This window comes from Narcine bancroftii, chromosome 6, assembly GCF_036971445.1.
Source record: "Narcine bancroftii isolate sNarBan1 chromosome 6, sNarBan1.hap1, whole genome shotgun sequence".
Lineage (NCBI taxonomy): Eukaryota > Metazoa > Chordata > Chondrichthyes > Torpediniformes > Narcinidae > Narcine > Narcine bancroftii.
In genome coordinates this window covers 170,128,353-170,148,956 of record NC_091474.1, presented here as the reverse complement: position 1 = coordinate 170,148,956, position 20,604 = coordinate 170,128,353, and the positions used below count along the sequence as shown (strand labels likewise).

At 39.9% G+C, this 20,604-nt stretch overlaps 2 protein-coding genes across 5 annotated transcripts in view; one reads left to right on the top strand and one right to left on the bottom strand.

Moving 5' to 3' along the window:
* The window catches only part of runx2a (RUNX family transcription factor 2a), a 140,227-nt gene extending 122,977 nt beyond the window's left edge, over positions 1–17,250 (bottom strand). For 2 of the 4 annotated variants that reach the window (XM_069886696.1, XM_069886698.1), the window contains exons 1-3: positions 16,201–17,100; positions 15,325–15,481; positions 5,604–5,708 (exon numbers count right to left, since the gene is read on the bottom strand). In XM_069886696.1, coding sequence (XP_069742797.1) covers positions 5,604–5,708; positions 15,325–15,481; positions 16,201–16,509 — 571 coding nt within the window. In that variant the 5' untranslated portion in view covers positions 16,510–17,100. Of the gene's footprint in view, positions 1–5,603; positions 5,709–15,324; positions 15,482–16,200 lie in introns of all 4 variants that reach the window. The other 2 variants (XM_069886699.1, XM_069886700.1) reach the window with 2 other exon arrangements.
* Positions 17,251–18,259: 1,009 nt separating this feature from the next.
* supt3h (SPT3 homolog, SAGA and STAGA complex component) overlaps positions 18,260–20,604 on the top strand; it is a 495,649-nt gene continuing 493,304 nt past the window's right edge. The window contains exon 1 of the mRNA XM_069886702.1: positions 18,260–18,492. The gene's annotated coding sequence lies outside the window, so the exon portion shown is untranslated. The remainder of the gene's footprint in view (positions 18,493–20,604) is intronic.

Sequence of the window (20,604 nt, the reverse complement as noted above, 5' to 3'; positions counted from 1 at the left end):
TCGCATTCTTACCCAATGCACAGGTAAGTCAAAGGTCACAAAAACAAATGTCTCATTTCCTGTCTGACTACCTGTTTAGATAATAAAAATAGAACAGACAGAAAGAGAGAACTGAGCAATCTAGAGATTAACCAATTCGTTTCTTTTAACAATCTCATGCAATCCTTTCAACGAAGCTCAAAGGAAAAAAGTTCAAAGTTAAATGCAGCAATTATAAGATGGAGTGTTTTGTAATCTTTTTGTGTACAGTATTCACACACTTTTAAGAACTTTTTTTCCAAGAGGGAGTGCCAGACGCTTTCACTTAAAAAAAACACCTGTGCTGTAATCGTACTTACTTGGAAGCAAATAATGGGGAAAAAAATCTGTTACTGACATATTAAGTTTAAAAGATCATCTGTCAACAGAATGATAACTAAACACACTGGAATTTGTGATACTTTATAAGTATAGTACATTACCATTCTAATTCAGTGGAATACCCAGCTCCCATTTATTTAAAAAGCAATGATATTGAGAAAGTGCAAATGTTACACTTGAAACCAATTGAAAATTAAACTGTACTAGGCTTTCAAAGAGAGGAAAATGAGAGATTAACTGGTGTGTGACATCTACATTATTATCAGAGCAACAAATTGCAGCCAACAGTCAAAATGTTTTTTTTCGTGCCCAATTTGAAATAATTACTACGTGGAATATATGGGTCTACCTTCTTCTTAAATAAGAAGAGAAAGTAATTTCCGGGCCACATGTTTTACCAGAGATTTCAAGTCTACAGCACTGGGTGATAATCCTATGCCCACCCTTACCAAGGGACATGGTGGCATTTTCTCCCCTCCGCTACAAGAAGATTGTGACTTTAATTCCATCATATTGTAGTTGACCGTTCTTCATATTCAGGCGTGAAGGCTAAAGCATGTAAAAGCACTTTGCTCCAGGCAGGTCATTTTATGTTGAATTTGATTAAAGACTTACTTTCACAAACACACACGGAAAATAATGTACCATATTATTTTCTCCTACTGTTCTCCATATTTCCAGAAGTGGCACATTTTTTCCCAAAATTAGTACAGGTTCCCACTTCATAGCACACTATCTAATGGAACATTATTTTTATATAATTTTAGACATACAGCATGGTAATAGGCCATTTCGGTCCAAGAACCCACACTGCCCAATTTCACCTAATTAACTAACCTACAACCCCCAGTACATTTTGAACGGTGGGAGGAAACTGGAGCCCACGGGAAAAGCCCATGCAGTCATGGGAAGAACATACCAACTCCTCACTGAGAGCGCAGGATGCAACCCCAGTCCTGATCACTGGCACTGTAACAGGGTTACGCTAATTGCTACACTAACTATATTTGCATTTGGTCAATTTCTCAATTTCATTTAAAAAGATTTGAGCCATTTACCCGTCTGCATTTTTCCCTATGACACATGGGAGTTGCAGAGATCCTGAACAATCATTAGTGACCTTCTTATTGACGATGCATTTCCCCCTCCCCCATAGTTCAAGCAGAACCTCAGTTCCTTGCTGCTGAAAGTCTCATTCATGTCTCTTGATTATTATTATATTCTCCTGGCTCATCTGAGCTTAGACTATTCCATGCCCTATTTTGCATTGTCGTAGCTAACAATGCCTTAATTAAAAAATTCTTATTCTTTATTATAATTTTAAAATCCCTTAATTGCATTGCCTCTCTTTATCATTATTACATCTCTCAGCCCTGTCACCATCTTTATGGTCCTCCAGTGCTGATCTGGTGAATTGGATGTGATTCTATTCCTAATTTAACCTTTCTATCATTAGGAGCCATGCTTTCAGCTATCCTGGTCTAAGATCTGGAATGCGTTTCCTAAGCTTCCTCACATATCTATCTATTTTCTCTCTTGAATAATACTGTTTCCATGAACAAGCTGTTGATTATTTGTCTGAACAATTTCTTGCTGTCTTGTCAGGAAATGGTCCCATGAAGAATCCCAGAGTATTTTATGATATTATGTTCATTATATCAAATTGTTGGCATTTCGCAGCATTTCTTCCCCATCACTTACTCCTCTTTGTTTATTCCAGCTCAAGATCTTGTGCAGTCTAATGGTTCTTTGAATGCTTACTGAAGCCACACCTACACAGCATAAATGCAAGCCATTATGTAATTTTGATTCAGACCTTACAACGTAAAGCGCCAAAACACACAGAATGGATTACAGTTGTATGAAATTCCTCAATTTGTAACAACTTCCCAGAATATAATGCATGTAAAAAAAGGGAACAGCCCCTAGAGATTGCAGGTGCTTGGCTGCCTGCGAGAAGGCCATACAAGTTAACAAACAGTGAGAGAAGGTGAAACTGAAGACCTCCCTCAAGCTTGAGGTTAGCTTAATTCTGATAATCCCCTGTTGGTCTACTTACAGATATACATAAATCTTTGAAACCTTAGACATAGGATTTTGCAATACATATAAGCACTTTTGAAATCAGCATTACGATAAGTTTTTCTTCTGCTTTTGTGAGTTGGAAAGAATAAAAGCCAACACCCTGGAGCACTCCAAAACATCAATATATCCTGCAGTTATGACCACTGTAAAACGACCAAAATACATTTCAGAGCCTAAAAGCACAAGGGAGTTCTTGTCAATGGGCTTTACTTTATACTGCTTGGAGTATTTTTGCAGTTCAGGCTGGGAGTGTCTAATGCAAGAAATTCACAGGTTATGGATAAGTGTGTCATTCCCGCTGAAATCAATGGGTCCTGAACGATAATTTCTTCCAAATGGTCTGATTGTTGCTTAGGGCTGATTTTTGCCTACAACCAAAATGCCCTTTATCAGATTTCCAGGTTATCACTAGAAGAAGGCAGTCTCTGATTTGTAATTGATAGATTTTTTTGGATCTTGCCAATTTCATTGCTTTTCTTTTGATTTCTTTTAGCCCTTTTGTTTTTCATTGCATCACTTTATACTTAGTTCCTTTCTTTTAATGTGTCCTCATGAATTGAACACCACAGTGCTGCATACTATCAAACTATGCTATCCAGCCTCTTTTCAATACTGGCTCTTATGCAGACATACAGAGGGGTGCAAGAAAAAAGTAGTCTACAGTGATTCATAATTATTATCCTATAGCCAGCTATTGTCTCCCTCTCTATCTGCAAAAAGAATTTGATCTTGGTGAAATATCAGCCCTATTACAATTAATGAGTAAGTGAGCTAGCACCCAATCAGGAAACACGAGTTCATATTTCCCACATGGCAGTTGGGAAGGTTAAATCTGACTAATTACATAAATCTGCAATTAACGCTAAAATTAGTTACAGTAATTACAAAGTCACTGGATTGTTCATCTGGTTCACTAATCCCCTTTAATTTAGAGAAACAGCAGGGTAAGAGGCCCTTCCTGCCCATGAACCCAGTGCCGCTCAAAACACCAATGAACTTATCAACCACATAGGTTTTTGAAGGGTAGGAGGAAACTGAAGTACCCCGAGGAAACACGTGCAGACACGGGGAGAACATATAAACTCCTTACAGACAGTGCCAGATTTGAAAATAGGTCACTGGTGCTGCAATACCATTGTGCTAACCACTACACATCCCATGCCACCTTTTGCCTATGTCTTTGGGAGAGGAAATCTTTGATTCTTACTGCATTCAGCTCTAGATCTGCTAAAGTAGTTGCTTCTTAACTAACTACTAATTTCTGGTCACTAGGGGTGCACAATAAGCAAGCAACTGGCAGTGACATCCACATCTCTTGAAAAAATACATGTACAAAAATAGGGACACTGTATTGATATGCAGCCATGAAATGCCAATATTAAATCACAAACATTTGTCGATCAAATATTAGAAGTTCTGTTTTCTGTATTGTTTTCAGGAGACACAATGAAAAACTTAGCATTTTTAATCTGATCTGTTCACATATGAAATCGACTTTATTTCATATGCCCAAGTGTCTTCAAACATTCTGTTGGCTGATATGTGCAGTTCAAATATAATGAATGCCACATTTGAGTTTTAGAAACATTTCTTGATGCTTTAATAACATGCCTAGAATCTGGTTCATCTAAGGCAAGTGTTCAGGCGCAGACATCAGCACAGAACCCAGAAATTATTTTTTTTACTAGTCATTGTGCAAAAGTGGTGGAAAAGCTATTGCCACTGATGTGAAAGCTTGATTGATTCTTTTAACTGGTGTTTTATCCACAATGCCATAAAGTTGAAAATCTACCCCTGAAGACTTTTCCCTTCACTGAGACCTGACTTTTCCATAAAAACTTGGGAATAAAAACAGCTCTAAAATTGTCTCTATTGGTATGTGAAGAAATTTCTGGTAGTTGATTTTGTAATTTTACAATTCAAGTGGGAAACGATCCTTTCAAAAAAACTTGCAGAATTACAAATATGCGTTTTTTGACTCTTTTCGTATATAATGGCATCTGAATATTAGGCAGAGTTTGAATCATCTTTGATCACTGGAATTGCTCTTGCAAATTACTCATGATTACTTAAATATATTTCTTATTTTATCTGTGTCAAGCAAAAGTCAAATTATAAACACAGCCGATATTAAAATAATTTTAAATATGTAAAATTATTAATTAGGAAATGGATACTTCATTATTTCTATCTCAGTAGCTCCACTAAAAAGATCAAGTTATAAATGCCCCATATATTCAAATTAATTTTAATAACCTACAAAAGCAATGAAATAAAATTTTATAGCATGCTTTGATATTTTAGGAAAAAGTCAAGTATTCTGTCGAATTGTTTGAACGTTATATTCCTCTCCCAGAGATTCATCCTCCAAATGTTTAAAAATATGATAATACCTGTAATTTGAGCATAACAGAATACCAACGTGCTTTAATCACCATTATTTTCTTTCAAACGTTAACAATGAATGTGAGCAACTTATTTAATATAGAGGGTATTATATACAAGCCTGTCCTGTTCTTGAGAATTCAAACACATCTCTGTGAAACAGTAACTTAGTCATCATTAGGGTTTAATAAAAGAGAATTTCATTTAATTGTGAATCAATATAATTCTCGAAGGGTTTTGCTAATTATTTTTCATCAAATAGATTGGGATTAGGTTGTTGTGGAGTAGGTTTACATAGGTCAACCTTGGGGGCAAAGAGTCTGTTCTATGCTGTATGTGCTGTTCTATAGGAATTGATGAATATTTGAGTCTAGTCATAGATTGCTTTTAGGTAACATTTCAATCTCTTTATTTGCATTCACTTCAGTGTAAACTGAATGGAACGAATAGAATGCCATGAGTTACTGAGGTGAGCACTTACAGATTTAAGAATTGTGTTAAGGTGAGATAATGTCTCATTCAACCTCCCATTTGAACACCAGTAATAAGGCAGAAAGGTACATAAATTTTTAACCATACTTAATAGTCAACTTATTCCTGAAGACCATTGCACGTGTTCAAGATTTAACATCTTTCTTCTAAATAAAAAATGCTGACAGATGTTTTCTTGCATTTTAATGGAAAATCCAGAAATAAATAAAAATTTTGATTTTTAGACAAACTAAATTTCTACATAAATCAGTTCAGTAAAGACATAAATAGGTGGTACTTACTTCTAGGTTCTCTAGGTCCATCCACTGTAACCTTTATAGCTCTGTGATAGGTAGCCACTTGGGGTGGGTTTGTGAATACTGTGATTGTCAATGTAAAACTTTTCCCTGAAAAAATGTAGTTAAATATTCTTTTACTTTTTATCTGGTTATCATCCTTCACTCACCAATTAACAACAATTGTACAAACTATTTGCAGCATTGGAATAAAGCCTTCAACTGTCATTCCAATTCTGAAGTCAGTGTTATGAAAATGATCTCTGCCTGAAATATGAGATTTTATCATAATAATCTCTGCATTAATGTTGACGAGAATTTGGTTTACTTGAAAATTTGCTTACATGTAATTTGAGTATTGTAGAGATCAAGAGAAAGTTTGTAAATCTTAAAAGTTAAAATATTTGGACAAGAAACTGCTTTTCAAAGAAAAGAAATTCACTTGTGTTGTCGCACTATCATGTGCCAACCTTTATAATTCATTATCTGCTTTTGTTTTTCAATGTGATCATATTGATCACTCGATGTGATCTGACATTGTGATATGTAACACATTAAAATCTCTTTACTCTGAAATATCTCAAATTGTCCTTAAAATGTAGAGAGTTAAAGAGGCTTCATTCTAAAAAAAAGGTCATGAAAAATACATTGCCATTTTAAAAATCTTTTTGGTGAAATTTAGTCTGACAACTAAATATTAATCTTGATCTAACTAAGGGTGTGTTTCTGTGTTCAAAATTTGCCAAATGATACAAATCACCCAAGAACATTTTTAGAAATGTATTTGTTGTCAGGATATATGTCTTGCTGATAATGCCAGTATTTATTGGTCCATACCTAAAATGATGAGGCAGTTACAACTCAACCATATTATGGATCTGGAGTCGCTTGTAGACCAGATCAAGTAAAAATGTTGTATTTCATTCTCTGAAGGGAACCATGTTCTTAACATGAATGCAGTAGTTTTCATGGTTCCCACTGCATAGACTAGTTTTTTTTTAAGTTCCCTTTGCGAAATGTACAATCTTGTAGCAGTTGTGAATTGAGTTCTACTTTCAATATTCATTTCAATGACTTTAGTGGAGTTACGTTTTAGAAGCTGAGCACAACACACAGCCACCATTATGTTGGACATTTCAAGCATGCAGCAGCGAGAAATGTCCAACTCTATATTTATATAGCAAAAGCAAAATACTTTGCCTGCCGGAAATCTGAAGTAAGTAGCAGTCAATACTGAAAATGCTCAGCAGCAGGCAACAGTATTTGACAGAAAAAAAGACCATTTCAGACCTATGATCGTTCATCACAATAGCACTAGTGCTATTTAAAAAGCACATTTATCACACACTCGGGAGCTTTAGTGACTAGCCACTCACAGCTACTGTAAAGAATTATGCACAAATGTTAATGACATTAATCTTGAAAATTAATATCAATGCTGATAATGCTCTAAAGGCCAACATTATCACGATTTCAAACTCAACTAAGTTACTCAACTATAGTAACTTATCTTATCTTAATGTGTTTTTTATATATAAAATGAATGCATTTTACAAAAGCATTAGTGTAAAACTCTTAAATTTAGCAGGTACCATATAAACATCTGCACTGTGCAGTTAACAGTGAAATGGTATTCACTGCTGACCACAAAGGAAACTGCCCACAAAGACCTTGTGATCGTCGTATTTATTTCCCAATTTTGATATTGGGCACCATTGGGCATGAGTTCAAAGAGGATCCCTGGCATCTAATGACATCATCAAGCAGGTTGAGCAGCCGATCATCTTAGAGCCAACAAATCAAGAAGAAAAAAAGTCTGCAGAAACAGGAAAGAAGTCTGAAACAAAAAAAAACTGCAGAGTCAGCTGGTCAGGAAGTAAGGGTGGAAAGTGAAAGAAATAATATCTCAAGCTGATGAAGGGTCTGTGGTTGGAACACTAACTCTGTTTCTCTTTCTGCTAATGCTTTGCTGAGTGTTTCCAGCATTTCTAGTTTATGCTTAAGAATAACATAGGAACTTTATTTTAAAATATTTTACAGAGGTTGAAATACATCCACACAAGTTACAAATTGATGAAGAATAAAGAAATTTCCTAACAATTAAAGTTAATAATTTCAAAATCCATTGTATTTACTCACAATCATGTTATTTTTAATGCCAGTTAGGTTGTTAAGGGAAAATTTTGTCTTAGAATAGCATTCAAAATTCATTTTGACTTTGTGTAATATTTTTATTTTTGGAATAATTTGAAAATACCTGACGTTGTTATGAAGGCTACGCTGAGTAAATTTCAAACAATACATCACAAAGAGCAAAGAACCACTGGCAGCAATTTTTAACTTTCTAAATTTAACTCCACAGCTCTAGAGCCTTGTACCAGTTGTCTATTTCATAAAATAATGGTATTAATTGTTGGAAGTTTCAATGCAATATACCATTCATTAATTATAATTAAGGAGACTTATAAATGTGTTCAAAATTATTTTAAAATTCTTAATTTAGCCAGAAATGTTGATGCCTGTCTTACTTCTGAATTACATACACTATTTTCACAATTTGATTTATATGAAATAAAATTAAAAACTTGGGATATTTGATTGTAGTAACATTATCACTGATAAAGACTAGGTGGTAAAATATCAAATTTTGATTATTTATAGAAAACTATGTTTAAAATTGTGTGACATTTAAGACATTAAAAAAATTATATTTGTAAAATCACACATACATCTGAATTAATTAATTACTGCTGTCAATAGGACATTTATCAAATATCAAAGTAGGTAAACAATATATTCATTCAAAAGAATATAAAAGTTAAGTTGTGAAAAAATATCTCATAGGTTAACGTTCTGACATTGCAGATGTTATGAAATTTGTTTATTTCATGAATATCTTTGGCTTGGCTTCGCGGACGAAGATTTATGGAGGGGTAATGTCCACGTCAGCTGCAGGCTCGTTTGTGGCTGACAAGTCCGATGCGGGACAGGCAGGCACGGTTGCAAGGGAAAATTGGTGGGTTGGGTGTTGGGTTTTTCCTCCTTTGTCTTTTGACAGTGAGGTGGGCTCTGCGGTCTTCTTCAAACGAGGTTGCTGCCCGCCGAACTGTGAGGCGCCAAGATGCACGGTTTGAGGCGATATCAGCCCACTGGCGGTGCTCAATGTGGCAGGCACCAGGAGCTTTCTTTAGGCAGCCCTTGTACCTCTTCTTTGGTGCACCTCTGTCTCGGTGGCCAGTGGAGAGCTCGCCATATAACACGATCTTGGGAAGGCGATGGTCCTCCATTCTGGAGACGTGACCTACCCAGCGCAGTTTGATCTTCAGCAGCGTGGATTCAATGCTGTCGGCCTCTGCCATCTCGAGTACTTCAATGTTGGAGATGAAGTCGCTCCAATGAATGTTGAGGATGGAGCGGAGACAACACTGGTGGAAGCGTTCTAGGAGCCGTAGGTGATGCTGGTAGAGGACCCATGATTCGGAGCTGAACAGGAGTGTGGGTATGACAATGGCTCTGTATACACTAATCTTTGTGAGGTTTTTCAGTTGGTTGTTTTTCCAGACTCTTTTGTGTAGTCTTCCAAAGGCACTATTTGTCTTGGCGAGTCTGTTGTCTATCTCGTTGTCGATCCTTGCATCCGATGAAATGGTGCAGCCGAGATAGGTAAACTGGTTGACCGTTTTGAGTTTTGTGTGCCCGATGGAGATGTCAGGGGGCTGGTAGTCATGGCTGATGGAGGACCTCAGTTTTCTTTAGGCTGACTTCCAGGCCAAACATTTTGGCAGTTTCCGCAAAACAGGACGTCAAGCGCTGAAGAGCTATTTCTGAATGGGCAACTAAAGCGGCATCGTCTGCAAAGAGTAGTTCACGGACAAGTTGCTCTTGTGTCTTGGTGTGCGCTTGCAGGCACCTCAGATTGAAGAGACTGTCATCCGTGCGGTACCGGATGTAAACAGCATCTTCATTGTTGAGGTCTTTCATGGCTTGTTTCAGCATCATGCTGAAGAAGATTGAAAAGAGGGTTGGTGCAAGAACGCAGCCTTGCTACACGCCATTGTTAACGGAGAACGGTTCAGTGAGCTCATTGCTGTATCTGACCCGACCTTGTTGGTTTTCGTGCAGTTGGATAAGCATGTTGAGGAACTTTGGGGGGCATCCGAGGCGCTCTAGTATTTGCCAAAGCCGTTTCCTACTCACGGTGTCGAAGGCTTTGGTGAGGTCATCAAAGGTGATGTAGAGTCCTTTGTTTTGTTCTCTGCACTTTTCTTGGAGCTGTCTGAGGGCAAAGACCATGTCAGTAGTTCCTCTGCTTGCGCGAAAGATGCACTGTGATTCTGGGAGAACATTTTCAGCGACACTAGGTATTATTCTATTTAGGAGAACCCTAGCGAAGATTTTGCTTGCAATGGAGAGCAGCGTGATTCCCCTGTAGTTTGAGCAGTCTGATTTCTCGCCCTTGTTTTTGTATAGGGTGATGATGATGGCATCACGAAGGTCTTGAGGCAGTTTTCCTTGGTCCCAGCAGAGCATGAAAAACTCATGCAGTTTGGCATGCAGAGTTTTGATGCCATCCTTCCAGACCTCTGGGGGGATTCCATCCATACCTGCTGCTTTGCCACTTTTCAGTTGTTCAATTGCCTTATATGTCTCTTCCCGGGTGAGGACCTCATCCAGCTCTAGCCTTAAGGGCTGTTGAGGGAGCTGGAGCAGGGCGGATTCTTGGACTGAGCGGTTGGCACTGAAAAGAGATTGGAAGTGTTCTGACCATCGGTTGAGGATGGAGATCTTGTCGCTGAGGAGGACTTTGCCGACTGAGATGCGCAGAGGACTTTGGACTTGGGGTGAGGGGCCGTACACAGCCTTTAGAGCCTCGTAAAAACACCTGAAGTCGCCAATGTCCACGCTAGGCTGGGTTCGTATGGCGAGGCTAGTCCACCACTCATTTTGGATCTCCCAGAGTTTGTGCTGAAGATGGCTGCATGCGCGACGGAAGGCTTGTTTCTTCTCTGGCCAGGACGGCTTTGCAAGGTGAGCCTGGTGGGCAGCTCGCTTCTTTGCCAGCAGTTCCTGGATTTCCTGGTTGTTTTCGTCGAACAAGTCCTTGTTTTTTCTGGAGGAGAAGCCCAGTACCTCTTCAGTGGACTGCAGTATGGCAGTCTTCAGCTGATCCTAGAGGGTTTCAGGGGACGAGTCCGTAAGGCGGATTGCATCCTTGAGCTTTACTTTGAGATTTGCCTGGAAGTTTCCTCTCACTTCGTCTGACTGCAAGTTTCCAACATTGAACCTCTTTCGGGGGGCTTTACTGTTCCTGGATTTTGGCTTGAAGTGAAGGTTGAGCTTGCAGCGAACCAGCCGGTGGTCAGTGTGGCACTCCGCGCTGGGCATGACCCTGGTGTGGAGCACATCTCGTTTGTATCTTTCTCGCACCAGGATGTAGTCCAGGAGGTGCCAGTGTTTGGATCGGGGATGCATCCAGGTAGTCTTCAGGCTGTCCCTCTGCTGAAAAAGGGTGTTTGTAATGACAAGCCGCTGTTCTGCGCAGAGCTCCAACAGGAGGCGCCCGTTGTTGTTGCACTTGCGGACATCATGCTTGCCCAGGATTCCTGGCCAGGTTTCGGAGTCTTTGCCGACGCGAGTGTTGAAGTTGCCAAGGATGACAACCTTGTCGGCTGTAGGGGTGCGTTGAATGAGGTTGCGCAGATCAGTGTAGAACTTGTCCTTTTCTGCTTGTTCCGCCTGGAGGGTTGGAGCATAGACACTGATGAGGGTGATGCGACGCTTGTTTTGAAGGGGGAGTCGCATGGACATGATCCGGTCCGAGTGGCCTGTCGGGAGGTTTTTGAGTTTGGAGGCAATGGAGTTCTTGACCATGACGCCTACACCAGATAGGCGTCGTTCATCCATAGGCTTGCCAGACCAGTAGAGTGTGTAGCCCGCGCCGCGTTCTTGGAGGCTGCCTACATCTGCACGGTGGACTTCACTGAGAGCGGCTATGTTGATGTCAAGTCTGAGGAGTTCATGTGCGATGAGTGCAGACCGACGTTCAGGTCGGTGGCTGTCAGCCTTGTCTAGCATGGTTCTGATGTTCCAGCATGCTGGCTTGAGTTTGTGAGCATCTTTTGAGGGGGAGGACGTGGAGGGGAGGATGTGGACATGTCCTCGGGCCTGCGCAAAGGAGCTTTTAAGTGGAGTGCAGTGTGCGCAGTACTGGCCCCACCCTTTACACCCATAGTTCGTGTGCCGTGGCTGAGCAAGCTGGGACGTGGCAGCGAGGTCCTTGGGTCGTAGGTTTTATATCGGAGTGGCCTTCTCCTATGCAGGTTTCTTACCCGGGCTGGAGGGGCCTGCCTCCCCTCCTAGGTCGGACCACACCTGGTCGCAAATATATTTCATTAATATAACAGAGCTATAATTGTAAAATTCACATTTATAAATGATTGAACTAATTAAAATATCCAAAACTAATTATTGAGATCAAATGAATGTTGAGATATAAAGGCAAGGATATTTGTATCAGTGACCAAAGGTATAACTTTTAAAAATAATCTTAAATAACCAAGAAAGCAGACTCTATTGGGATATATATCTATAGTGTGGACACTATTCTAAGATGGTTTTAATGATGCCTGAAAATGAGTTCAGAATTCTAAAGAGAGAGGTTTATTCAAACATTCTGGATAGGAGAGCAAAATTGCAGCTATGGTGAGCTGTTGCTTAAAAGGTTTAATGTCAATGTTTGAGGAAAGCATTGATATCATCCATTTTGATTGGAAGGTGTTAGACCCCACTTTGCTTCAAATATCATCAAGTATTGATGCCAGGAAAGATTTGGAGTTTGGCAGAAAGTGGGGCAAAAACAGGAACCGTGGACAAAATGAGTTTGAGAAAGAACTTTGGGAGAAACTCGAGAAATTAGAAGGCGAGAAATGACTTGCCCAATGATAAAATAATAAAATGGAGAGCTTGTTTAAAATGGCAATGGTTCTGAAGAGAGAGCTTTTTATAGGGGAAATACTCTCTTTTAAGGTGCAAATAGAGTTTTCATTGTTGAAAGTATGACAAAGTTAAAGAGGAGAGTAATTCATTTGATAATTAATAAGATATGACATAATCTATCATATAAAAGTGAATCTGTCATTAATAGTTGATTTACACCATAATACACAGAACTGAATAATTCAACTCCGTTTTAAGTTAAATCCTTTTTTTTAGGGGAAAAAATACAAGTACTTAATGTCTTAAAACTATTAAGCTTTGCTGAAATTTTCGGTGCCATAGGTACGAAATATTTGCAATGGTTTTAAAGGATCATTTCAAAATAATTTCCAACTGCCCGTGTAAAGGCATCATTCCAAGGTCATTTAATTAGTGGATATTTCCCATATGTACAATATGTTATTTTCAAATCTCTGAAAATTCAGCATGTTAAGATCTCAAATATCGGGTTGACTCATCAAAAGCAGACGATCTATATGCTACAAACTGACAGAATAGTTGTTAACGTAAAGAAATGCAATCAGATAGTCAACCATGTCAAAGGACCATTCAATTACAGGCTTGTAGTCAACATTTCTTCTTAAAACCCATGCAACCAACAAATTGTGCTCATTTGCTGGGATCTTAGTGTGTGCAACTATCTGCTTATTAACTGTAACTATAGTTCAAAAGCAATTCACTAGTTTAATATTATTTTGAAACCGCCTTAATTTTGCACTTTTGAAATGCAAGTTTATTTTTTAAAATTTAGACTAAAGTACTAAACCAAGAATATACCTTGCCCATCATCTTTTCACGAAACTGATTAAATTGATCTTTTAAATCCACATCAACAATAAATAAACTGTATTACTGGCTCTAAGTTTAGAACCTGCTGTTAACATTCCTCCATATAGGTTTAACCATAACTTTGAAATGTGAACATTTCCCATTACTATTTTTATATAAGCCTGTTTTATTCATTCTTGATAAATTGATGTCTGTTAATTATTTGCATCATTATTATAATTTTTTAAAAAATTATAAACAGTAGTTCCATGAATTGGATCAGAATTGGATCTGTCTTCTCGTCTTTTGTAAATGCTGCAGGAATATCAGAAAACCTCTGTACCTTTTGATAGACATTCCCACATACTGTATGTCATAAGTTAGATATGCAATTGTTGCCCATTTCCAAAGCAGTGTGTGCAGTAATGCTTCAGGACAGGAAAAAGGTGGGTGTTGTAAAGTGAGTCAGCAAGGCAGTCATCACTTTGTACCAGTACAGGATTTTGTAAGAACTTGTGAATGAATCAGAACAGACTGTTTTAAACTGAATTACTGACCATGCACTTGGTTGATCCTCATATCATTATCTTATTTAAAGGACCAGTAATTTGTAATAGAAAGCTTTCAACTTGTGTTTATGTCTGTTTAAACATCTTCCCTTGATGAGTCAGTTAATCAAACTTCCTCAGTATTTTCAGTTTTCAAAATCATTTCACTCTGTCCATTCTTTGGGCCAGTATGTAGGTCTTTAATATTTTTTTATTTTCCATTTGTGTCAGCTATGTTTGTCTATGTCTCCTGTTTAGGATCAGTTAATAGGTAACTCATTTCTAAGTGAATGAGTGGTTAGAACACTCACTTCCTTACAGTAACACTGGCTGCAATCTGTTGGTGATTGCTCTCTAAAATAGGATTCAATTAGTGATATTATCTCTTCATCTCCCTCTTCTTAAACTGAATCTCACAAGACAAGTCTCGACGTAAAAATCTTTTTGCAGCTCTTCCTGCCTTTGGCACACTCTGAGCTGGAAACAAACCTCCTGCTTCAAAGCAAAGCAGGGGTTTGTTCTGTGAAGAACATAAGAAAAAAGGGTCAAGTCTGTTTGGACATAATTACACTTCATCAAAAGAAGCTTTCTTCATCTCCCATGCGTGAAAAGCCTGCAAGCAGTTAGTCTTTTTTTTAAAAGAAAAAATGCTTTTTGGGAAACTAGCCAAAATAAAAGCCAAACAGTAAAACTGGGTACACCACTCCTCAAGGATTTCTTTGAACTTTTTTTTCAGGTGCATTCAGTTCATGTGCTTGCATTTTGTTATCACATTGAGTAATTCACAATATTTTTATGGAAACAACATTAACATCGCATCATCAAGATTTTTAGAATCCTGTTTCTCCCTCTTCAGGATCACTTTTAGAAATGTACTGGTTATTCCCTGTTTGTCTATTGCAAACAGAAAGAAAAACGTTGACCTGAAAGAATAAAGCGAAAGGTCATCTAATCACTCCTTTAATTATTTTGTTGTTGTTTAGGGCAGTGCATTGAAACGTGCCAACAATGTTGACACGTTTGAGTATTAAACTTTATAGCTGCAGCAGCTGTAAAATTGTTTTCAGTTCATGCTTCAGAAAGACGAGAAGACAGATCCAATTCTGAGAATGAATAGGGCAGAGGGCAGCGAATGAAGGGCTAAAATATTGGGACATTGACAGAGCAGGCAAACAGACCAACAAATGAACTTGCAATAAAGTAATATTTCGCCAGAATGTGAATGAATCAACTGGTGTGGAAAACAGATACATAGTCGCGACAGTTGTCGTTTAAAACTGAATGCAGTTAACAATAATTTCTATACCAGCATCAGCGTTAGGTGTTGTCACGTTCCCGTGCCTTGCATGTGGACCTCACACACAGGCGCATACTGTTAAAGTGACCACGAATTTAAAGTAGGTGTATAACTGTACCCCTTCCACTCCGGCCCACGAAGCGTAAATCGTTGAAACGAGCTACTTGGTTCTTCATGACCGCAGAGGCGTTGCGGAGTTCGGCCGAATAATTCTCATCATTGCCCGCCATGACCGTGACCACAGTGCCGTCAGGAACATCCCCCAGGGCGACAACCTGTCGGACAAGAACACACACTTTCATCACCACCGATTAGCTCCTGCTTCCAGGACACTGGTTGGCGGAGGCCAGGTCCAACGGGCTGGGCGACTTCAGCCACCGCCAGCGCAGCTCTGCTTGACATCAGTGCTCCTCAGCAAAACCTGATGATGGATGTTGTCCTCTTCCAAGCTGGTGTTTTTGTTTTGATTGACAGGAATGTGTGAATGTTGTCCCAGCCATTTATTTCCCAATCCTGTGACCCTTCACCATCGTAGCATCGGCCAATTTGGGCATTTCCACAACTCAATTTTACAGTCGACTCTTTCGACAGAAATTACTAATTCCGGACGAGCACTAGGTTACAAACACTGCCGTTTCTTGCCGCAGAGAAGTCTCTGCAACAATTAATACACGCTTAGACCTCACCTCTCAGATCCACATACTGTCCTGTGCTCAGAAAAAGGCGTTGGGGTAGAAAAAAATAGATGTGGAATGCCACCGATAACATGCTGTGCACTCACCAGTTTTATGGGTTTGATCAGTGTTAAATAGAATAAGGAAGTTTAAAAAGTTTGTGCACTCAGCAAACTAAAAGATTATAAATTGAACACAAAATCTTTTGATCAGTAAAATGGACGTTCAAAATCTGGCAGCATATATTTTAGCGCGCTTCTCGCTGCCGTCAATGTTGCCCTTCATTTATCCGAGACAATTGACATTTTTTTGCTTCCTACCTTGAATGCCACGGGCAAGGTTTTGTTGCATCTCCAGTGCGACGGCAGGATGGAGCAGAGGAAGTTCGGGCTGTCAGTGCGCACCAACTCAGCAGGGTGATCAGCAATGATATCCACCATGGTTCGGTTCTCATGGGGCCGGATCAGAGACCTGCTCAGCGCCGCCGCTGTCCCGACCGTTCCGACTCCGGGCCCTGGTTCCTGATGAGGGAGCATCCCGCTCACATCGCTCATTTTCCCCGTTGCTGGCAATGTGGTGGACGGTGGAGTAAAGCGCCGGCTCGTAGTGGGATCTACGGGAATACGCATCACAACACTTTGATTAGGGGCTAACAGTAGCCACGAATAGTCAGTTTGTCCAGTTATTTATCCGTTATTTTGACTCTCAGTTCAATTCAGTCCAGTTTCTTTATTTTTGATTTCCCTTCCAAGATACAAAACAGCCTTTTTTCAGTGAAGTCGGATTTTCCTCCTGTGACCTCAAATATATTTCAAATCTCTGTCTTTAGGGGGGGGGGGGGGGGAAATTCTAATCCACGTTGTGGTCAGAGCGATCAAGAGGAGGGAAAGCCACAGTTTCCAACTGGTGGTTTCACGGAGGTTGGGATTATAAAGCAAGTTTGTGGTCATGAAAAAAGTGAGCGATGATGAGACATCAAAGAACACGTGGTGGCTGGAGGAGTCATCGACGACTTTAAAATATTCTGTATTCCTTTGCAAGATGCGAAGTTGAGACGATCAGATTGGCACTTTTCCAACTCCTTTTCTTACCCCCAAATGTCTACATAAATATGTATTCTCCACGCTGATGAGGCGGGCGCAGAGGTAACATTTTCAGAGAGTGGCTGGAGATTACATACTAACACATTTCCGTGAATGAATGAAAGTTATAAAGCTTGCTCCAGAGCAAGGCTTCGCAAAAAAAACCTATTAAAATAATTTACATATCCAATCGTAAACTATGCAAACGCCTACTTGTGATGTGAGCCTATCAAAGCCCTATGATGCTTTCTTCGCAATTTATTTCCTCAAAGAGTGTTAAGAGGCAGACGACTTCCAGTTTCTGACGCGGCTTAAAATACAGCTGTATTGCCGCTGAGTTCACATCGACAATATCCAGTATTAAAATATTTTCCAGAAATGTTAAACCCTGCTAACTGCCCGGACAGAAACGAGCGCAGAGGCACCGTGGATTAATGTGACTAAAATAATTTATAAAACATGAATGGGTTGGGAAGTATTGAGTTTGGAATCACAACTAACCAAGTCCCAGCCTGTTGCTGTAAATTAGTGGTGAGCCCAACAATGACTTTCACATGGATAAAAGCGACTTGAACTGGAGTAGGAAAGCAAGTATTTAGCCAATTAGAAAAGTGGTGCTCTTGTTAAATCAACTTCAAATGCCGTGCATTTTCCGAAGTATAATCTCTAGCGTATAACGTAAATGCAACGCGTGTATTAGATGTATTCGCCTTGGATTGTGTGGGTACATTCTTCTTTTATTCAGATAATATACTTGAATACTGTTCATTTGAACGGTTACTCAAATGTGCCAGACAAAGACAACACATGCAAGCTATCTTGCAAGCTCATTACATCTTAATTAATGCCATTTCTGGTAGGAGGAAGTTTGGTTGTTACGATTAATGTTCATAAAAAATTCTGACTCGGCAAACTTTTCCTTGCAAAAGGAGTCCTGCCTTAATGTGACAAAGTGTATGAAGTAACATTTATTCGACATGTATCCGATCCGAGATGGTGTGTGTGTGAGCACTGAACAAACAGATCTGAAAACGCCAGTTTTTAGTAGCCATCCCAAACATTCATCCTCCGGCGGGCCAACACTCAGTGGAAGACCAGCGGACGTTCCGCGCAGCGTTTCCGAAGAGCCTGCGCCTATTCTGATCGACGGCCGAATTATCCATTTCGACTCGATCGGTCGCGGGCGCGGCCACCGTTCTCAATAAAAGCTCGACCGCCAATCAGGGACGGGGAGGGTTGCGTCATCGGGACGAAGGTTGACGCTCAAGGTAGGCGCCTCGCGTCACCGCCTGCCGGGTATTGTAGTTTCAATCCCGCGCTGGCTCGTGTCGGGAGACCAAACGACAATTCCCATGGTGCCCTGCGAACCCCAGCAGCCGCCAGAGGTTCGAAAGCCGTGGGTTGGGTGCCCGTGACGGTCTGTCTGCTAGGGAGCAGAGAGCCCAAAGCGTGTGCGCGCTCCCGGTAGAATCGCAGCCCTGCGGTCCCGGAGAGTGTGCGTGGGCAGGGGGTTTCCTCATTAAAACGAAAGTGAGTAAAACATTAGTCATTCAGTGGTTTTGTCCAGCAGGCCTAAATTCCGATTTATCACTCCAGCAGCGTCCTGGCGTCATTAAACTCGTCTTCACGGTTTCTTGCCTGGACAACGCGTCAACAGGCTGCAGATAAAACACATGGAAGACGAAAGGAGAGGGTTGTTGCGCATTAGTTGAGAACTGCCCATGACGAGACTGCTATTGTCCCGTGACCCTCCACGTGGAGCTTATGCCCCATAGCTCAGTATTGAAGTTTCTCCACCTGCGCAAACTTCCCCTTCTCTGATCCAACCTCGTGTCCCTCCACATTGCATGGAACACCCTTGGCGTTGTTCCACTGAACGCTGGGTCACTGCACACGCCGTCGCCGTTTCCTTGATTTTACACATGACTCGATATTGTTCCACAAACCGCCTACTTGAATTCATTGAGGGAGCCCGAAGTTTCTGCGGGTGCACAGACCGCACCGTCTCAGGTTCCCGTGCACCGTGTTCACGGATGGGGACTGCTTCCCGGGTTCCAGTGCATCCCATGTTTCTTCACGGACTTGAGTCCCACCTTTCTCCGAATCTGGCACTCTTGGTTTGGGCCGAACTTTCTCTCCTCACATTTCTACTGCAGGGGAAGTGTGTCAAAGACCTGCCATCCGGTGTTACCTGCCTTAGTTACAGTACATAGTGTTCAATAGGCCATGGTTTTGACATGTGTGAGAACGCACCCCTCCTCTTTCCAAAAAAAATTGTTCCAATGTGGTCAGTATTCTCGTGTGCAATGAACGTGCTGCATTCTCTTCGGTCAGTGGGAATGAAGGGAGATTTATGGGTTTCACCCTGTCGTCCAACAACACTGGCAGTTATACATAAAAACATCAAATAATCTGTAGTGGTATCATTGAAGCAGCTGGAAAATAATTGTTTTACAGCCATCTAGTTTATGTGATTAGTTAGTTGGATATCTTGTGGGGAAAAATCACACTGCCATGCATAGACAGTTGCAAACTTACTACTTTGGTCCTTTGTTATTAATTTATTTCAAATCTTTTTATACAGCACACTGCGAAGTGCAATAGGACTTGAACCAATATGGGTTTTGTTACTGGTATTTTAGTTTATAATGTGACAACAGATGAAGTATTTTTTTTCAGTAGGATGTTTTAGGAACATATAATGTAGCAATCTTGCACTGCTTCAATGGGATTTGATTGAATGATGTTTACAGTTACTTGATCAGTGAAATGTTCTGGATCATTGATCCAATGACATGAGTTCAAATTGAAACATGGCAGTTGTGGAATTTAAATTCAACTAATTAAAACCCATAATTTAAAAGAAAGCTTTTATTTATCAAGGAAGAAAATTTGCTATCCTTGCAAGCCTGCAAGTGAATCCAGACCAACCAAATAATTGAAACTTAATTGAACAAACATTTAGAGATGGCCATTTTTTTTTTCACCAAGTAAAATTGAAATAGATAGCACAGTATTTTAGATTCATTTGTGGAAGTATAAGAATGGTATGCAATGTTAAATAAAGAAAACTTTTTTTTGGAAAAAAACGTATTTGGAAGTTAATATGCCAGTGAGTGGGAAGGTTGAGAATCACAGCTCTATGCACATTGGCCAGTGGCATGGATGTTCCAGATACATTCAAAAATTAATTTGTTCTCTACAAAAGGTGCTTTTGGATAGGAGTGCAGTGTAAACTAGTCTAGTTGGCATGGTTGGGAGTTTAAAAAGTTGCAGTGTCTTCAATGACTTTGACAGTGTTGTCTCCCACACAGTAATGAAGGAGTGCTGGACTGTTGGTGATGCACCTTTTGAGCTAAGATGCTAAAATGAGGCTCTGCCTTTTTGTCTCATGGGGCAATTTTGAAGATGAACAAAGGATTTATTCCCTAACCCTTAGGAGCATTAATCACCATTTTAACATTTAGGCTGAATATTAATTTTACTTACACAATTTGCTTATTGGCTCTTGTTTGAATATGTGCTCTTTGTATGTGGCTCATCTTATGGTATTTAATTATTTCAAAACTATCAATTTCTTCATTTTTCTCATTTTATGATTACATATTTTTAAATTAACTTGGAAAGGTCATTTTAAGGCCA